This window comes from Nerophis ophidion, linkage group LG24 (genome assembly GCF_033978795.1).
Source record: "Nerophis ophidion isolate RoL-2023_Sa linkage group LG24, RoL_Noph_v1.0, whole genome shotgun sequence".
Lineage (NCBI taxonomy): Eukaryota > Metazoa > Chordata > Actinopteri > Syngnathiformes > Syngnathidae > Nerophis > Nerophis ophidion.
Window position 1 is genome coordinate 24846647 of NC_084634.1, and position 20861 is coordinate 24867507.

General features: G+C 40.6%; 1 protein-coding gene and 1 non-coding gene across 3 annotated transcripts in view; both read right to left on the bottom strand.

The window, feature by feature from the left end:
• Positions 1 to 20861, bottom strand: part of map3k5 (mitogen-activated protein kinase kinase kinase 5) — a 203104-nt gene that overhangs the window by 78883 nt on the left and 103360 nt on the right. For both annotated transcript variants that reach the window (XR_009804115.1, XM_061886260.1), the window contains exons 8-9: positions 10045 to 10157; positions 67 to 226 (exon numbers count right to left, since the gene is read on the bottom strand). Coding sequence is in view for 1 of the 2 variants with exons in the window: in XM_061886260.1 (XP_061742244.1) it covers positions 67 to 226; positions 10045 to 10157 (273 nt within the window). In the remaining variant the exon portion in view is untranslated. The remainder of the gene's footprint in view (positions 1 to 66; positions 227 to 10044; positions 10158 to 20861) is intronic.
• Positions 11577 to 11649, bottom strand: trnak-cuu (transfer RNA lysine (anticodon CUU)). The gene has a single exon. It is a non-coding gene; the product is annotated as a tRNA-Lys (tRNA).

The window sequence follows — 20861 nt, forward strand, 5'->3', positions numbered from 1 at the left end:
CACCTGCCGGAGATGGACGCCTTTTGGGGCAATTTTAATTCCAAGTATCTGGCGATGCCTTCTCACCAGATGGGGGCTTTGAGTTTGAAGAGTTTCTCGGAGGCCAGGATGACCCTGGTGCTGTCGCAGGCCAGGATGCTGGCGCCCAGGAAGAAGCCCACATCCCAGTAACTCTGCAGCTTGTCCAGGCTGCCCTTTTTTCCCAGCAAGCTGCTCAGTTTCACACCTGGCGAAGCGACAACAATGCAAAACACAACATTTCCAGAAACGAGTGAGCGTCAAATCAGAATGCTGTTTATTCCAATTCAAGCAACTAGGATGCATTCAGTACATTTCAGAACTAAAAAATATTCATGTGATAATGCCAATGTACAAACCCTGTTTCCATTTTTCAGTTGGGAAATTGTGTTAGATGTAAATATAAACGGAATACAATGATTTGCAAATCCTTTTCAACCCATATTCAGTTGAATATGCTACAAAGACAACATATTTTATGTTCAAACTGATAAACAATTTTTTTTTTGCAAATAATCATTAACTTTAGAATTTGATGCCAGCAACACGTGACAAAAAAGTTGGGAAAGGTGGCAATAAATACTGATAAAGTTGAGGAATGCTCATCAAACACTTAAATGGCACATCCCACAGGTGTGCAGGCTAATTGGGAACAGGTGGGTGCCATGATTGGGTATAAAAGCAGCTTCCATGAAATGCTAAGTAATTCACAAACAAGGATGGGGCGAGGGTCACCACTTTGTAAGCAAATTGTCGAACAGTTTTAGAACAACATTTCTCAACGCGCTATTGCAAGGAATTTAGGGATTTTACCATCTACAGTCCATAAAATAATCAAATGGTTCAGAGAATCTAGAGAAATCACTGCACGTAAGCGATGATGTTACTGACTTTTCATCCCTCAGGCGGTACACATGGGCTCAGGAACACTTCATGTAACCACTGTCAGTAACTACAGTTGGTCGCTACATCTGTAAGTACAAGTTAAAACTCTACTATGCAAAGCCAAACCCATTTATCAACAATATCCTGAAACGCCGCCGGCTTGGCTGGGCCCGAGCTCACCTAAGATGGACTGATGCAAAGTAGAAAGGTGTTCTGTGGTCGGACGAGTCCACATTTCAAATTATATTTGGAAACAAAGGACGTGGTGTCCTCCAGAACAAAGAGGAAAATAACCATTCGGATTGTTATAGGCGCAAAGTTCAAAAGGCAGCATCTGTGATGGTATGGGGGTGTATTAGTGCCCAAGGAATGGGTAACTTACACATCTGTGAAAGCACCATTAATGCTAAAAGGTACATACAGGTTTTGGAGCAACATATGTTGTCATCCAAGCAACGTTATCATGGACGCCCCTGCTTATTTCAGCAAGACAAGTGTTAAAACAGCGTGGCTTTGTAAAAAAAGAGTGCGTGTACTTTCCTGCACCGCCTGCAGTCCAGACCTGTCTCCCATCGAAAATGTGTGGCGCATTTTGAAGTGTAAAATACGACAGCAGAGACCCCGGACTGTTGAACGACTGAAGCTCTACATAAAACAAGAATGGGAAAGAATTCCACTTTCAAAGCTTCAACAATTAGTTTCCTCAGTTCCCAAACGTTTATTGAGTGTTGTTAAAAGAAAAGGTGATGTAACACAGTGGTGAACATGCCCTTTCCCAACTACTTTGGCACGTGTTGCAGCCATGAAATTCTAAGTAACCGTATTTCCTTGAATTGCCGCCGTGGCGCTAATTAATTTAAAACCTCTTCTTACTCCTGCGCTTTTCAAAGGCATGCTGTAAAAGTAAGCATGCGCTAATTATTTTAAAAGTTCTTCTCACTCCGGCACTTACCAAAGGTATGCAGTAAAAATTTGAGTGTGATGTAAGCTTGGACCTTAAATCCTACTGAATAGCTCTTAATCTTCTTCCCTTTATGTGATTTCAAATTACCGGTATTGAAATCAGCCTCCTCCATTTTGAAAATGATGACAGAGGAAGTGTCACTCGTGACGTCACGAGTTTGACCAGGCGGTAATACTAAGCATGCGCTAATTATTTTGGGAAGCGAGTTTGACCCGGCAGAAATTCAAGGCAGGCGCATACTATATGCCCTGCGGCAATTCAAGGAAATACGGTAATTATTATTTGCAAAAAAAATAAAGTTTGACCATCAAATATGTTGTCTTTGTAGTGCATTCAATTGAATAAGGGTTGAAAATGATTGGCAAATCATTTTATTCCGTTTATATTTACATCTAACACAATTTCCCAACTCATATGGAAACAGGGTTTGTAGATGCCCATATCGGCTGTTCAGATTTACTTTACGAAAGAGAAGTGTAGGATACTTCTCTTGTTGCCTTATTTGTATTTGACTTTATCAAATGTATTTATATTATTCTTTGGTGCTAAACTAAAGTCTTAACAAGCTGCTATGCTTCGTACTGCCTCTGCCTTTGTCAGTACGTCTCTGCAGCACCCAGCATTGTCCCACCCACACAACCATCTGATTGATTACACGCAGAGCAGTAGCAGCCAATCTGCAGTTGGCTGTTACAGCTTCCCAAATACTGTAATAAATTAAGCATGATGATTTGAGCATGCATGTGGCCCCACTTTTAACTCTTTTTTTTCAAATGCTTATTGCAAACGCTTGTTAACAGTAAGTCATTAATTCGACTTAGTCATTATTTTGTCTTAGTAAGTCAATATTTACTACGTCAAAATAATGAGACATACTTAGTATCTCAGGTTTCGACTTTACGGAAACAATATTGAGATATATATATATATTGCTCGTTCTGTCCCGGGTGACGCCCCTGGAGAGAAACCACCTTAACTAATAAAGCATTATTAGCATTATTCAAAATGTATGTAGAGCAGTGGTTCTCAAACTTTTTTTGTCATCCCCCACTTTGGACAAGGGGGAGTTTAAGCCCCACCTGCCCCCATCGCCCAAACAGAACGCTAATGCCAAGCTTGACATTTTCAAATTTATTGAACATCAAGTAACATCAAGTTGTATACATTCAAACTCAATAACATAAAATAACATCAAGTTCAATATTAAATAAAATAATTGTGCAGCTGTGGTATAACTTGAATCAAGTTCAATAATAAATCAAATAACTTGCATCAAGTTCAATAATAAATCAAATAACTTGCATCAAGTTCAATAATAAATTTATTAAAACGCCACTTTTTCGTGTTTTGATAAAATTTACCGCGTTCACAACATTTGTTTAAACCTCATTGAGTTTGGGGCTGAGCTGCCTTGACGCGAGTGCTTCCTGGTGTATGACAGTGTGTCCAATGCGCATTTGGCGCAACCCTCTTTATTAGAACCTGCAGCCCATTTCTTGACCCTGCCATGGTCTGTGCGCCATCAGAGCAAAAGCCCACACAATTTTCCCATTTAAGGTCGTGTTCTTTGAGGAAACTGTCCATTATCTTGAACAGCCATCAGCACTGGCAGTATTTTTTTTGTATTTGCAAAACAGCACATCCTCGCACAGTGACTCACCATTCACAAAGCGGACGTATCACGTATGCGATGAACAGGCAGTCTTTATTGCCGTCAGTAGCTTCGTCCACTTGTAAAGCAAAACGATTTTGTTTTAATTCGTCTATGAGTTGTTCCTCAAGATCACTTGCAATGTCGCATATACGTCTCACAACTGTGTCGTTTGACAGTGGGACAGCTTTTAATTTTGCTGCTACCCATTCGCGCGAAAGTTTCTTCCGCTTAACCCCACCCCCATTAGTTACTGACTGTTGCGTCTGTCAAACTTTCGCTCCGACCTAGAAATTTGAAGCCTACAAGAAAAATAAGTAATTTACATTAATTTATATAGCGGATTTCACAGACACAATCACAAAGTGATTTACAGTTTGTATAGAAAATGGGTTTGTAAAAAAAATCTAAGAATATAATAAAAAAAATAAAAATTAAAAATTAAAGTGAAATTTCTTCCCATTCCTCGCGCCCCACCTGTCATGTCTCTATTCCCCACCAGTGGGGCCCGCCCCACACTTTGAGAAACGCTGATGTAGAGTATCCAAAAAACAGAAGAATAAGTGCTAATCCCATTTTAACTAAAGTGTAAAGAAAACGTGTTAAAATAGATAGCAACCAGGTATTAAAAGTACATGAACAAGTAGATTAATAATCCATATAGCCGTCAATGTTACTAAAAGACAAAAAAGTTATTTAATGACATTTTATTTCAGTGTTCTATAATGACTATTTTAGTGATAAGATTTTCAGTCCAAATAGAACCAATAATGATTTTTTTTGTGGCCCCCTTAATTTTGAAAAATATCGAAAAGTATCAAAATTATTTTTGATACCAGTACCAATACCAAAACATTGGTAACAACACTAGTGCCAAGAGGCAAAAAGTACATTGATACCTATTTTTATTTAGTAGTGACAGTACCGAATACTGAATGACAATTTGGCCCTAATTTGCTTTAAGGTAAATTTCCGGCAACCCCAGCTGCCAGTATTTTACCTAAATTCTATAGTTTTTTTTATTTTTTTATTAACAGCAGTTTAACAATATATATATTTTTTTGATAGTAATTTACTATAAGCAAGTCATTAACGGTAAAATTAACGGATTCAACATCCACATATCTCATTCCTGGCCACCACAGCTGCCGGTATTTCACCGTAAATTGTGCAGATTTTTTTGTTGTTTTTTTACAGTGTTTTATTGGGAAACCTCTAAACCCATACCGTACCAAACATTGATGCCACCGTTAAATATAATGTTTTGACAAACCTGTAATATTCAACAGTATATAAAGCCATAATGTCACTCAGCTCACTTTGTCTTGTTCTGTATATTGTACAGCATTTTGTATTTCTATAGTGTTTTGTATATTGTACAGGATTGCTTATTATTTTTATTGGATAGTAGTCTGTTTATTTAAATTGTTAGTTTTTCCTTTATTACCTCTTGTGTTATTTATTTTTACCCCATATTTGTTCCCACTACTGCACCTTAAGCTGGAGTCCTTAGTCTCGTTATATGCAAATATAATGACAATAAAGTCTATTCTATTCTATTCTAGCATAGCACAGACCTCCTCCAAGACTAAATTTCTTATTATTCTTTGTATTGCTAATAAACCATAGTCAAAGGTGAAAATAATCATGTACACACAATTATCCAATTTTTCCAATAAAATGTAAAGTTGTGTTAATTTTTTTCTGCACGTGTCTCCATATTTACTCTTTGTGCCAACATGACTGCTGGTCATGTACGAACTAATTACTGTATTGTTTTTGCATTTTATTTATTGAAAAATAGAGTAAATAATAATACATGCCATGCAAAAAAAGGACACATTTACTGTATTTAAATGGTTGGTAAACAAGCTGCGATACTTAACATAATGTGTTGCAAGAGTACTTATTAGTAATAATCACATTTCACATTGTCACTATTCATAATATCTTATGCTGTCCAGAAAAATACATGATTACTTAATAAATTGCTCTCATATCATGCTTGTTATTATATGCTGTGATGTATAATGTTTACATACTATATAGCAGGGGTCGGCAACCCGCGGCTCCGGAGCCGCATGCGGCTCTTTGGCCGCTCTGATGTGGCTCAGCTGCATAATCGCCGACCCCCGATTGTTTCGGGGGGGTTGTGGATTTTGGTGCCTCACCCGGACATCTACCGGGGTTAACATCCTCCGATCTTCACTCTGACTACAACATAGAGGCGTGCCGTGAAGGCTTTACTTTTAACGTCCTCTACAATATGTCATCGCCCGCCCTTACATCATGTTATCTGCGTGCCGGCTGGACGCATGCATCCTGCTGCTTCTATTGTCACATGTACGAGATTGCAAGGCATATAGTCAACAGCCATACAGGTTACACTGAAGGCTGTGATATAAACAACTTTAACACTCTTACTAATATGCGCCACACTGTGAATCCACACCAAACAAGAATGACAAACACATTTTGGGAGAACATCCTCACAGTAACACAACATAAAAATTACCCAGAATCCCTTGCATCCATGACTATTTCAGGCTATACTATACACCCCTGCGTCCCCAACCCCGCCCACCTCAACCGACGCACAGAGGGGGGGCGGAGTTTGGTGCTAGCGGGGTATATAATATAGCCTGAAAGAGTCATGGATGCAAGGGGTTCTGGGTAATTGTTATGCTTATGTTGTGTTACTGTGAGGATGTTCCCCCGAAATGTGTTTGTCATTCTTGTTTGGTGTTAGGTTCACAGTGCGGCACATATTAGTGAGAGTGTTAAAGTTGTTTATATCACAACCTTCAGTGTAACCTGTATGGCTGTTGACTATATGCCTTGCAGTCGTGTACGTGTATCAACGGAAGCCACTTACAACATGTTAATGGGCTGGCAAGCTGTCTGCACATGCTGTAGAAGACGTCGAAGGCAATGGCTTCATAGCACGCCCTAATTATTGCTGTCTGGGTAACTATCAGCAGATATTGGGGAGAATGGGTTGCGGCTCCCAATATCTTCTTTATTTTGTGAAACGGGTCAAAATGGTTCTTTGAGCGGTAAATGTTGCCGACCCCTGCTATATAAAAAAAGAGAATAAAACATATTTAGGTGCTACCTCGGGAAATTGCTGTTCCCTCGGCCTGCAGCAAAAAAACTAAATAAAGGTTAAGGGGGAAGTCATGGTGATAAGCAGGCTTAAAGATATCTAAAGGGGCGGGGCTAATCTAATGCAGGCTGATTCCTAAAGCCCTGCCTGCCCTGCGTCTGGCATTCCTGAGCACCTAGGAGCTTTTCAGCCTCTGATGCCGGTCTGCTTCACTCGACACTGAGCAATGAAAGTAAACATTAACTTTCTTTTTTTTTATCGAGAATATAACCAAATTTGGTAAATGGGACTTCAAAACTGTCTCATCACGAGGCTTTTTACACGGAGATCCTGTAGGAGTGCACCATGGGAGCTGTAATTGAAGAAGTATGTGCCTTTTCCAAGGGGATAATGCTGGGACTGTGCGCGCTTTCACACAGCGACAGCATTCTGCAATCAGCGTTATGGCATCAGCGCCAGCGTCTGGTGTGTCCAACACAGCCTTGGGCCCAGCTATATGTTTGTGCGAATGAGAGCATAAAATGTCAAATGTTACTACAACTGGATTCCTAGCCTCTTCCTGCTCCGCCACTGATAAGTTTATAATAGCAAATGTATAATAGGCTTCTGTCCAATAGACTTTGTATCTGTAAGTAATATGCAACTATAATTATGTTCTACCGCTTGTCCCTTACAGGGTCGGGCGGAAGGCGGAGAACACCCTGGACATGTCGCCACTCATCGCAGGGCCAACACAGATACTTATTTATATTGATACATGTTCATTTAAACCGCAATTTTGTTCAATTAAGGCAGTGGTTTTCAAATATTTTCTGTCACGTACTGCCAAGGGTACATCATTTTTTGACACCCCCCACTGGAATTAGTGTTTATTTTATCATCTATATTTGGAAAGATAGTTCTTTATTGACTCTCACGCACCCCTGACACTTTAAAGCAGTGGTTCTCAAATGGGGGTACGCGTACCCCTGGGGGTACTTGAAAGTATGCCGAAGAGTACGTGAGATTTTTTTTTAAATATTCTAAAAATAGCAACAATTCAAAAATCCTTTATAAATATATTTATTGAATAATACTTCAAAAAATATGAATGTAAGTTCATAAACTGTGAAAAGAAATGCAACAATGCAATATTCAGTGTTGACGGCTAGATTTTTTTGTGGACATGTTCCATAAATATTTATGTTAAAGATTTATTTTTTTGTGAAGAAATGTTTATAATTACATTCATGAATCCAGATGGATCTCTATTACAATCCCCAAAGAGGGCACTTTAAGTTGATGATTACTTCTATGTGTAGAAATTTTTATTTACAATTTAATCACTTGATATTTTTCAACAACTTTTTAGTTATTTTTATATCTTTTTTTTCCAAATAGTTCAAGAAAGACCACTACAAATGAGCAATATTTCTGTAAGATTTCCCCGGGCTTATAAGGAAGGCTATCATTATACAATTTAATACATCAGAAACTGATGACATAGTGCAGTATTTTACTTCTTTATCTCTTTTTTTCAACCAAAAATGCTTTGCTCTGATTAGGGGGTACTTGAATAACTGAAAAAAGGTTGAGAACCACTGCCCCACTATTCAAGAGGTACTACATTAAAGGGGACGTTTGGAACTTGCTCAGTTACATTTTCCTAGGTGACAGAATTTTTTCACACACCCCCTGAAGCGATTGTTTATATTTATTCTTCTGTATGTGTCAAGATATACGCTCTTAACTCTCTCGGCCACCCTACACATATCATGACACCTATTAACAGGACCGCTCATGGGGGGGCCCCGTTTTTATGTATACAATGTAAAATGCCAATTAGCGAATAACAGGACGGTTCCTAGCCTATTCCTGCTCCGTCACTGATAAGTGTAATATGACAAATTTCCCCAGACATTCATGTAGTCCCCTGTGGCATGCCGTGTTATCGCTTGGCTTGTAAGCAGAAGTACTGGGGTGATATCATAAAGAAAAAGACAAGTCAATTTATAGTTTATGTAAACATTTTTCCCCCCCAGGAATTATTTTTAGTAGAAAATTTAAATTAAATTTTAATTAAAAAAAAAAAAAAGTATAATAATTATGAGAGGTGTGGCACAAAAACAATTTTTGCTTATGGCCCCATTTAAGCTAGGGACGGCCCTGGTTCTATACATTATTTGTTATACAGTGAAGTGTGTGAAGTGACTTATATTTATACAGTGCTTTTCTCTAGTGACTCAAAGCGCTTTGTAAAGTGAAACCCAATATCCAAGTTACATTAAAACCAGTGTGGGTGGCACCGAGAGCTCATGGGTAAAGTGTCTTGCCCAAGGACACAACCACAACGGCAGTGACTAGGATGGCGAAAGCGGGAATCAAACCTGGAACCCTCAAGTTGCTGGCACGGCCACTCAACCAACCGAGCCGTGCCGCCCCAACCGGGCTTAGGGGTGTACCGGTACACAAAAATGTTGGTTTAGAGGTCACGGTTCGGTTCATTTTTGGTACAGTAAGAAAATAACAAAATATAAATTTTTTGGTTATTTATTTACCAAATTTGTAAACAATGGCTTTATCCTTTTAACATTGGGAACACTATAATAATTCTGACCACGTTAATCAACATTAAACTGCCTCAAATTGTTGCTCAGATTAAATAAAATGACAAAACTTTTCTTCTACATATAAAAAGTGCAACATGGAACAGTTTCAAGTCAACTCATCATGCTTAATTTATTACAGCATTTGGGAAGCCTGTAGTTGATTTTTATTATGTAAATGTTATATTTTTATCAACATGTGATAGCAGGGACCCTGCCATTCAAAGGTTTTCTGTCCGTAAAACACACGCACGCACACACACACACACACACACACACCACAAAATGAGCTAACGTTACGCTAAAAGCTATTTAGCCTTCAGCCTCAAGCCAGAACTGACTAGAACGTCAACAGGCTCATAGTGATGTTAGTAGTAGTTGACTAGGAGGTGTTTATTATCATTTGGGGAGAGTACGCTGCCTTATGCTCACCTGGTAAACACCTATCTGCTCGACGCTGAAGCATTTACTACACACGCTCAGAATACGCACTGCTGACTGGCTGTTACCGCTATATATGTAACCAATCAGATGGAAGTGTGGGTGGGACAATGCTGGGTGCTGAGACAGAGGCAGAAGAGGCAAAGGAGCTTGTTAAGACTTTGCTTAGAAACTTGTTCGGTACAACCCCCGTACCGAAATGGTTTAATACAAATACACGTACCGTTACACCCCTAACCGAGCTATGCTGCCAATGGCCAGCAGGAATCTTCAACTGTAATTACTCAATAAACCTGTAAGATTTCCCCGGGCTTATAAGGAAGGCTATCATTATAAGTCAAGTCAGTCCAGTTAAAAATAAGGTTGTATTTAATGTACACAAATTTCCACTCACCCACTTTGCGAAGCTCAAAAGAGGTTTCAAACTGGTGTCCGGCAGCCAGGAGCAGAACAGCGTAGTTGATACCAGAGTGCAGCGTTGGCTCCGACTCGAATCCCATTTTAAACCTCAAAGGACGAGGACAAATAACTTTAATAAACATGAATCTTCCACCACGTGCGTCATCCTAAAATTCCCAAAGCGTAGCTCGTCTGAAATAAGGCCGCTTCCCTGAAACACTTCCAAGTTGGAGATTGCAATTAAAGGAAATATTGAGCTGGGGGTACGTAACGACAGCAGCGTGGACATTCATCTAATGAGTTAAGTGCACATCTGAGGGAATGAAGGTTATTAAGAACCTCTGGCTTGTTGTGACAGGCCAATAACAGCCAGATGGGACACGGCGCATTCATTCAGCACATATGAGATCTTGAAAGCAATTTCCACCCGACAGCAATCAGTAACTCGCTGTGTTTTTTTTCCCTTCCTTGCTCTGCTGTCGAGTTAGCCTACATATAGTGCACCCGGAAAGTATTCACATCGCTTCATCTTTCCACATTATGTTATGTTAGAGCCTTTTTCCAAAATGTAATAAAATACCATCTTGTCCTCAAAATTCTACACACAACACCCCATAAGGATAAGGTGAAAATCAGTAGATTATCACCAGGCCAGCGCCATCCCGACAGTGAAGCACGGTGGTGGCAGCATCATGCTGTGGGGATGTTTTTCAGCAGCAAGAACTGGGAAAGGATGGAGGGAAAGATGAATACAGCAATGTGCAGAGACACCCTGGATGGAAAACAATGCTTCAACCTGATGGAACTTGAGACATGCTGCAAAGAGGAATGGGCAAAAGTGCCCAAAGATAGGTGTGCCAAGCTTGTGGCGTCGTATTCAAAAAGGCTGTAATTGCAACTAAGTATTGAGCAAAGGCAGTGAATGCTTATTTACAAACCCCGTTTCCTTATGCGTTGAGAAATTGTGTTAGATGTAAATATAAACGGAATACAATGATTTGCAAATCCTTTTCAACTCATATTCAGTTGAATGCACTACAAAGACAAGATATTTGATGTTCAAACTCATAAACTTTTTTTTTGCAAAGAAATAATTAACTTAGAATTTCATGGCTGCAACACGTGCCAAAGTAGTTGGGAAAGGGCATGTTCACCACTGTGTTACATCACCTTTTCTTTTAACAACACTCATGTGGTGGGTGTGGCCTGCGCGCCTGCAGGAAAGCGGGGTGTGGCAGGGCCGGCCTCGAGGTTTGCGACAGGTGATTGGAGGACACAGCTGAAAGTGGTTGTCTAATCACCTGTCGCTTTGTAAAATACCGCAGTCAGGAGGCGGCGGCAGTTGGAGTGGAAGCACACGCATGAGCGAAAAGAGAGACAAACCACTCTGAGGGAAAGACATTGGCTGAAAAGCACAAAAAGACTTTTGCACAATCATTGGAACAATAAATATATTGTTAACAACCTGCAAAAGGAGTGGTGATGTCGGCCAAACGAACCCGGAAGGAAGCAACTTCCACAATTTGGCGCCCAACGTGGGGCTCGAACCCACGGCCCTGAGATTAAGAGTCTCATGCTCTACCGACTGAGGTAGTCGGGCCTTCCTTCCGGGTTCTTTGGGCCACCAGTCACCGACATCACCACTCCTTTTGCAGGTTGTTAACAACATATTCATTGTTCCAATGATTGTGCAAAAGTCTTTTTGTGCTTTTCAGCCAATGTCTTTCCCTCAGAGTGGTTTGTCTCTATTCTCGCTCATGCCTGTGCTTCCACTCCAACTGCCGCCGCTTCCCGACTGCGGCCTTTTACAGAGCGACAGGTGATTAGACAACCACTTTCAGCTGTGCCATCCAATCACCTGTCGCCAACCTCGAGTCCGGCCCTGCCACACCCCGCTTCCCTGCAGGCGCGCAGCCCACGCCCACCACAATCACCTTTTCTTATAACAACACACAAACGTTTGGGAACTGAGGAAATTAATTGTTGAAGCTTTGAAAGTGGAATTCTTTCCCATTCTTGTTTTATGTAGAGCTTCAGTCGTTCAAAAGTCCGGGGTCTCCGCTGTCATATTTTACGCTTCATAATGCGCCACACATTTTCGATGGGAGACAGGTCTGGACTGCAGGCGGGCCAGGAAAGTACCCGCACTCTTTTTTTTAACGAAGCCACACTTTTGTAATACTTGCTGAACATTTTCTTGCTGAAATAAGCAGGGGCGTCCATGAAAAATACGGTGCCTAGATGGCAGCATATGTTGGTCCATAACCCGTATGTATCTTCCAGCATTAATGGTGCCTTCACAGATGTGTAAGTTACCCATGCCTTGGGCACTAATGCACCCCCATACCATCACAGATGCTGGCTTTTGAACTTTGCCTCAATAACAGTCTGGATGGTTCGCTTCCCTTTTGTTCCGGACGACACAATGTCGAATATTTCCAAAAACAATTTGAAATATGGACTCGTCAAACTACAGAACACTTTTCCACTTTGCATCAGTCCATCTTAGATGATCTCGGGCCCAGAGAAGCCGGCGGCGTTTCTGGATGTTGTTGATAAATGGCTTTCACTTTGCATAGTAGAGCTTTAACTTGCACTTACAGATGTAGCGACGAACTGTATTTAGTGACAGTGGTTTTCTGAAGTGTTCCTGAGCCCATGTGATGATATTCTTTAGAGATTGATGTCGGTTTTTGATACAGTGGCATCTGAGGGGTCGAAGTTCACGGTCATTCAATGTTGGTTTCCGGCCATGCCGCTTACGTGGAGTGATTTCTCCAGATTCTCTGAACCTTTTGATTATATTGTGGACCGTAGATGTTGAAATCCCTAAATTTCTTGCAATTGTACTTTGAGAAACAATGTTCTTAAACAGTTTGACTATTCGCTCACGCAGTTGTGGATAAAGGGGTGTACCTCGCCCCATCCTTTCTTGTGAAAGACTGAGCATTTTTCGGGAAGCTGTTTTCATACCCAATCATGGCACCCACCTGTTCCCAATTAGCCTGCCCACCTGTGGGATGTTCCAAATAAGTATTTGATGAGCATTCCTCAACTTTATCAGTATTTATTGCTGCCTTTCCCAACTTCTTTGTCACGTGTTGCTGGCATCAAATTCTAAAGTTATGATTATTTGCATAAAAAAAATGTTCATCAGTTTGAACATCAAATATGTTGTCTTTGTAGCATATTCAACTGAATACGGGTTGAAAAGGATTTGCAAATCATTGTATTCCGTTTATATTTACGCTAACACAATTTCCCAACTCATATAGAAACGGGGTTTGTGCATTGTAAATATGTAAATTGCCAAGTAAAAAAAAAAGTTTTTGCATTGTCATTATGGGGTATTGCCTGTAGAATTTTGAGGCCAAAAAATAAATGTATTCCATTTTGGAATAAGGCTGTAAAGATAACAACATGTGGAAGAAGTGAAGCACTGTGAATACTTTCCGGATGCACTGTACATGTACTTTCTGTCCCTTCAAAATAAGCCGTTTTGTGGGCGGTCTTATTTACATGCCCGTGACCTCATCCACAGATCGCCTACTGCGACTGTGTCTTCGCCCTGTCAGCTATCTTGTAGTTTTCGAATGTTTTGATCTCAAAGGTTTGTTTATTATTTCTTTCAATGCCTTTCAGTCCATAAAACTCTGAGTACACAGGCTGCGTTGTCATATCTTGTTTGGTTTTTGGGTGCATTTCCTGTGTTTCGCACTCTTATTTTGGTTCAACTTCCTGTTCTGTGTGTGTTAGCTTGCGGTAACTTCACCCCTGCTTGCAAGCACTGTCCTTGTCATCTGCAGTATCGATTTAAGTTCACACCTGCTGGCTATGATCATTAGAAGGCTTGTGTTATAAGTATTTTTTGGCTGCTGAGATGTATGCTGTGCAAGCTCTCTTTCAAGCTCACCTTTACGCGCACAGCTCCCCTGTGCTTGTCGTGGGCATTTTCCCTGCTGCATTCTACTTGGTTTTGTACTCTTGAACATTAAACACTGATTTACCTGCGCATATGTGAAGTGTGAATTATATTTACATAGCGCTTTTTCTCTAGTGACTCAAAGCACTTTACATAGTGAAACCCAATATCTAAGTTACATTTAAAGGCCTACTGAAATGAGATTTTCTTATTTAAACAGGGATAGCAGGTCCATTCTATGTGTCATACCTGATCTTTTCGCTATATTGCCATATTTTTGCTGAAAGGATTTAGTAGAGAACATCCACGATAAAGTTTGCAACTTACGGTGCTAAGAGAAATGCCCTGCCTCTACCGGAAGTCGCAGACGATGACGTCACACGTGTGGGGGCTCCTCACATCCTCACATTGATTTTAATGGGAGCCTCCAAAAAAAAGTGCTATTCGGACCGAGAAAACGACAATTTCCCCATTAATTTGAGCGAGGATGAAAGATTTGTGTTTTAGGATATTGATAGCGACGGACTAGAAAAAAAAAAAACGCGATTGCATTGGGACGGATTCAGATGTTTTTAGACACATTTACTAGGATAATTCTGGGAAATCCCTTATCTTTCTATTGTGTTGCCTAGTTTTTTAGTGAGTTAAATAGTACCTGATAGTCGGAGGTGTACGCCCACGGGTGTCTTGACGCGCAGTGTCTCAGGGGAGTCGACGGCAGCTATGGACGGGGCAAGCTCAGCTTTTCTCCGGTAAGAAGCGACTTTTTAACCCCAATTTTCTCACCGAAACCTGCTGGTTGACATTCTGTCGTGTTTCATGTTCGCTTGACCGCGCTGTGATCCATAGTAAATTTTCACCTCCAGGAATTGTAAACAAGGAATCACCATGTGTTTGTGTGGCTAAAGGCTAAAGCTTCCCAACTCCATCTTTCTACTGTGACTTCTCCAATATTAATTGAACTAATTGCAAAAGATTCAGCAACACAGTTCTCCAAAATACTGTGTAATTATGCCATTAAAGCAGATGACTTTTAGCTGTGTGTGTGCGCAGCGCTCATACATCCTAAAAACACATGACGTCTTGCGTACACGTCATCATTACACGTTTTCAAGACAAAACTCCCGGGAAATATAAAATTGCAATTTAGTAAACTAAAAAGGCCGTATAGGCATGTGTTGCAATGTTAATATTTCATCATTGATATATAAACTATCAGACTGAGTGGTGGGTAGTAGTGGGTTTCAGTAACCTACTGAAATGTGATTTTCTTATTTAAACAGGGATAGCAGGTCCATTCTATGTGTCATACTTGATCATTTTGCGATATTGCCATATTTTTGCTGAAAGGATTTAGTAGAGAACATCCACGATAAAGTTCACAACTTTTGGTCACTAATAAAAAATCCTTGCCTGTACCGGAAGTATCAGACGATGTGGCATGGGACGTCACGGGTTGTGGAGCTCCTCACATCCTCACATTGTTTACAATCATGGCCACCAGCAGCGAGAGCGATTCAGACCGAGAAAGCGACAATTTTCCCATTAATTTGAGCGAGGAAGGAAGATTCGTGGATGAGGATAGTGAGAGTGGAGAACTAGGAAAAAAAAAAACACTAGGCAGTGGGAGCGATTCAGATGTTATTAGACACATTTACTAGGATAATTATGGAAAATCCCTTATCTGCTTATTGTGTTACTAGTGTTGTAGTGAGATTATACTGTCGTACCTGAGAGTCGGAGGGGTGTGACCGCCAGTGTCTCTGAGGGAAGCCACGGAGGAGGCAAGAGAGTCACAGCTGCCTCTTTGACATGTCTACGGTAAGAGCCAACTTATTACCACAATTTTCTCACCGAAACCTGCCGGTTGACATGTGGTCGCGAACCATGTTCGCTTGACCGCTCTGTTCCAAATTAAAGCTTCACCTTCGGGAATGTAAACAAGGAAACACCGGCTGTGTTTGTCTTGCTAAAGGCAGCTGCAATACACTGCTTCCCACCTCCATCTTTCTTATTTGACTTCTCCATTATTAATTGAACAAATTGCAAAATATCCAGCAACACAGATGTCCAGAATACTGTGTGATTATGCGATTAAAGCAGACTACTTATAGCTGGGATCGGACTGGAAAAAAATGTCCGATACAATCCGAGACGTCACGCGCACGCGTCATCATACCGACGTTTTCAACAGGATACTTCGCGTGAAATTTAAAATTGCAATTTAGTAAACTAAAAAGGCCGTATTGGCATGTGTTGCAATGTAAATATTTCATCATTGATATATAAACTATCAGACTGCGTGGTCATTAGTAGTGGATTTCAGTAGGCCTTTAAACCAGTCTGGGTGGCACTGGGCGCAGGTGGATAAAGTGTTTTGCCCAAGGACACAATGGCAGTGCCTAGGATGGTGGAAGCTGGGATCGAACCTGTGACCCTCAAATTGCTGGCACGGCCACTCTACCACCCTATTTATACGTACTCAGTGGCCTAGTGGTTAGTGTACGCCCTGAGATCAGTAGGTTGTGAGTTCAAACCCTGGCCGAGTCATACCAAAGACTATAAAAATGGGACCCATTGCCTCCCTGCTTGGCACTCAGCATCAAGGGTTGGAATTGGGGGTTACTGTAAATCACCAAAAATGATTCCCGGGCACAGCACCACTGCTGCCCACTGCTCCCCTCACCTCCCAGGGGGTGATCAAGGAGATGGGTCAAATGCAGAGAATAAATTTAACCACAACTAATGTGTGTGTGACAATCATTGGTACTTTACTTTACTTTACTTCATTTGAAACAATTGGGTACTATAAACCACTACATTTTGAACCCTCCGGATTATGAGAGGGTGCGGCTAATTTATGGATTTTTCTTCTCTGACAGCTATAATAACAATGTTTGAAAAAAACAACAATCAAATAGACAGAGATTTGTTTCATTGTTCGTGCTATGGTGATTTGTTTTGGACGTGTCCTTCCATTTACCAGTACGGTAGTGCTTTCAACCGGAAGCAAAAGTGCCGTTAAGTCTTCTTTCCATCCATAGCAATTCTACACGTATGGATTTCTCATTCATAACCCCCAGCAACATTTGTAAGTTTTACAGTTTAACTAAAACTGATTATACTTACTAAACCATTCCATGTGTGATGGCTGTAGGAGTGTTTTCATGCATATTTACGTGCAATCGTAATGTACAGGCGTCGTTAGCATTAGCTAATATAAATTGTACCGTAGGATCTATCACCACAATGAAATGTAGTTTCAGGTAAATCGTTCTATATACCGTCCTCACACTAAGGTGGTGTTTCTTAGCCAAGCTCTGTGCTTCATGTAAGGCTGCAATTCTCGCTACTTCCAGTAGGTACATTGCCACAAAACACCAATTTTAAGCAGACATTTCCTACTTCTTCCGATTTGGCTGAAAGTTTGGTTAGTGTAAAACAGGGGACTTTTTCAGCAGGCGAGCTACTTTTCAATTGACCAAGTCGAGGGAATCTACCTCATTCATATACATCATTAATATTTATCTATTTATGAAAGAGACATTTGAGTTAACACGTTGTATTTGCTTAATGATAATACATGCATGTTTAACACATATAGATTCCTTTCTTTCATGAAGACAAGAATATAAATTGGTGTATTACTTGATTCTGATGACTTGCACTGATCGGAATCAGACAGTAGTGTTAGCATTTTCATATGGAAGAGAAAAAAAGTCTTCCTTTGTGTCCAATACCACAGTGGTTCTCAAAGGGGGGTACGCGTACCCCTGGGGGTACTTGAAGGTATGCCAAGGGGTACGTGAGATTTTTTAAAAGTATTTTAAAAATAGCAACAATTCAAAAACCCTTTTTCAAATATATTTATTGAAAAATAGCAACAATTCAAAAATCCTTTATAAATATATTTATTGAATTACACTTCAACAAAATATGAATGTAGGTTCATAAACTGTGAAAAAAAATGCCACAATGCAATATTCAGTGTTGACAGCTAGATTTTTTGTGGACATGTTCCATAAATATTGATGTTAAAGATTTCTTTTTTGTGAAGAAATGTTTAGAATTAAGTTCATGAATTCAGATGGATCTCTATTACAATCCCCAAAGAGGGCACTTTAAGTTGATGATTACTTCTATGTGTAGAAATCTTTATTTATAATTGAATCACAAGTTTTTAGTTATTTGTATATCTTTTTTCCCAATATTTCAAGAAAGACCACTACAAATGAGAAATATTTTGCACTGTTACACAATTTAATGAATCAGAAACTGATGACATAGTGGTGTATTTTACTGCTTTATCTCTTTTTTTCAAACAAAAATGCTTTGCTCTGATTAGGGGGTACTTGAATTAAAAAAATGTTCACAGGGGGTACATCACTGAAAAAAGATTGAGAACCACTGCAATACCACATTAAATTGGTTGTTTTTTTTGGCATTTTATTTGTCCAGCTTCCATACTCCTTTTTACACACTTTACAAGAAATACTTTGACGGCAAACTCCGTAGCTTGCTAGCTTGTGTGCACTAGCTTTCTGAGACTCTTATTTTGTTAGCGCAGGCAGGATAGAGCAGCGCTTTTATTGTGAAGACAGGCACTGTGTGGTTGGTCTCTGGAGATTTAACGGCAGGTACATCGCAAGAGTGTTGAAATAAAAAAAGGTGTTTCTCGCCTTCCTGTCGGTCATTTTTTCCTAATAATGATCTTGCAGCAGCCAGCATCATCCCAGCCAGCATCATCCCACAAAACCCTCGGGTACCGTGAATGTCAATCAAGTGAAGATTGACAATCGCTAATTTTTCAGTCTATTTTTTTTTTTAATGCCTGGCTGGCGATCGACTAACACACCCTCTGCGATCAACCGGTAGCTCGCGATCGATGTAATGGGCACTGCTGGTGTAAAACAGCTAAAAAATAATATTTTCGGGCATCGGATTTTTGTTTGGACTAATAAAAATGGCGGACTCACGCAGAGGTCTTCCGGTAACCCTCAACCACGTTCAGAGATATCTGCTGATGTCTCTTGCCTTCTTCGAACTGCAGGTCGATTCCGATTTTTTTGCCCATATGTACCGGATTATTTTTATGTCAAAGTGAACATTGCAATTCGGAATTTTTCAAATCCGACCAAGAAGTCATTAAAAAAGCGATAATCGTCGTCATTCTTCGACAAAATAAGACGGTTACAAAATGGTTGACAAATGAGCAGAAAACAAAAATGTTTTAGGCACTCACGTCAATGTTTCACCAGCTGTCTCCGACTGCTCGCCCACACGCTCTTCTGGGCAGACATCGAAACAAATGTCCCGCAAACTGCGAAAGTCAAAACGTTTGCTATCTTCCCTCTGAATCTTCGAGGGTGCAATGACTCAGTTCAGAAAATGCTTAGTGCACAGAATCCTAGAAATAGCCGCAAAAACTTAGACTTATGTGAGAATGAGATTTTTTTAAGAGTTATTTTTGATCGTAGTCATGTTTAAAGCAGCTGGTGTTTTCCTATGTAGTGTGTCTTCTCATGATCTCCGTGCTTTTTTCGCTAGTAAACTCTATGTTTTACCTTGAAGGCGCTGGAATGTGTATTGGGACTATAATTCACTCCCTTTTTACCTTATCAGTTTAAAACAATAGGGCTGTATTTCCTTCTGGGCGGGAAGTGGCTGTTTTCATACTAAATAAGCTAATTTCTGTTGGATTTTCAGACCGCTTCTTGATGCTGCTATTATCGCATTGGGCTGGTCTCCTAAAGCTTTAGTAAAACTTGGCCAAGCACTATTAGGTCTCGGTGGTCCTTCTTACTCAACATATATGTCATCCAAAAGAACTTGGGATTGACCAGTGTGTTTTATTCCCTTAGAGCAGGGGTCGGCAACCTTTACCTCTCAAAGAGCCATTTTGACCCGTTTCACAAAATATAGAAGACAATGGGGGCCGCATCCATTCTCGCGAATATCTGCTGGTGGTCATCCAGACAACAATAATAAGGGCGTGCTATGAAGCCATTGTCTTAGAAGCCTCCTACAACATGTACAAACTACTTGGCAGTCCAGCGACATATTGTATGTGGCTTCCGCAGATACACGTACACGACTGCAAGGCATACTGGGTGATACAGTTTACACTGACGGTTGTGATATAAACAACTTTAACACTCTTACTAATATGCACCACACTGTGAACCCACACCAAACAAGAATGACAAACACATTTCGGGAGAACATCCTCACAGTAACACAACATAAACGCAACGCAACAAATACCCAGAATCCTTTGCATCCATGACTATTCCTGACTATATTTTACACCCCCGCGCACCCAACCCCGCCCACATCAAACGACGCACGGAGGGGGGTAAGGGGTTGGCGGGGTTTGGTGCTAGCGGGGTGTATAATATAGTCAGGAATAGTCATGGATACAAAGGATTCTGGGTATCTGTTGTGTTGCGATTATGTTGTGTTACTGTGAGGATGTTCTACCGAAATGTGTTTGTCATTCTTGTTTGGTGTGGGTTCACAGTGTGGTGCATATTAGTAAGAGTGTTAAAGTTGTTTATATCACAACAGTCAGTGTAAACTATCACCCAGTATACCTTGCAGTCGTGTATGTGTATCTGCGAAAGTCACATACAACATGTCGCTGGACTTGCAATTGTGCGTCCGGTCTGCACGCAGATAGCATTGCGTGAAAGGCAGGCGTGATGACATGTTGTAGAGGACGTTAATGGTAAAACCATCACGGCATGCCCTCAATCTGGTAGTCCGAGAAAAAAATCTGAAAACGTTGACCGCAGATGATGTCCGGGAGAGGCACCAAAATCCAGAACCCCCCGTAACAGTCTGGGGGGTCGGCGATTATGCAGCTGAGCCGCATCAGAAATGCCAAAGAG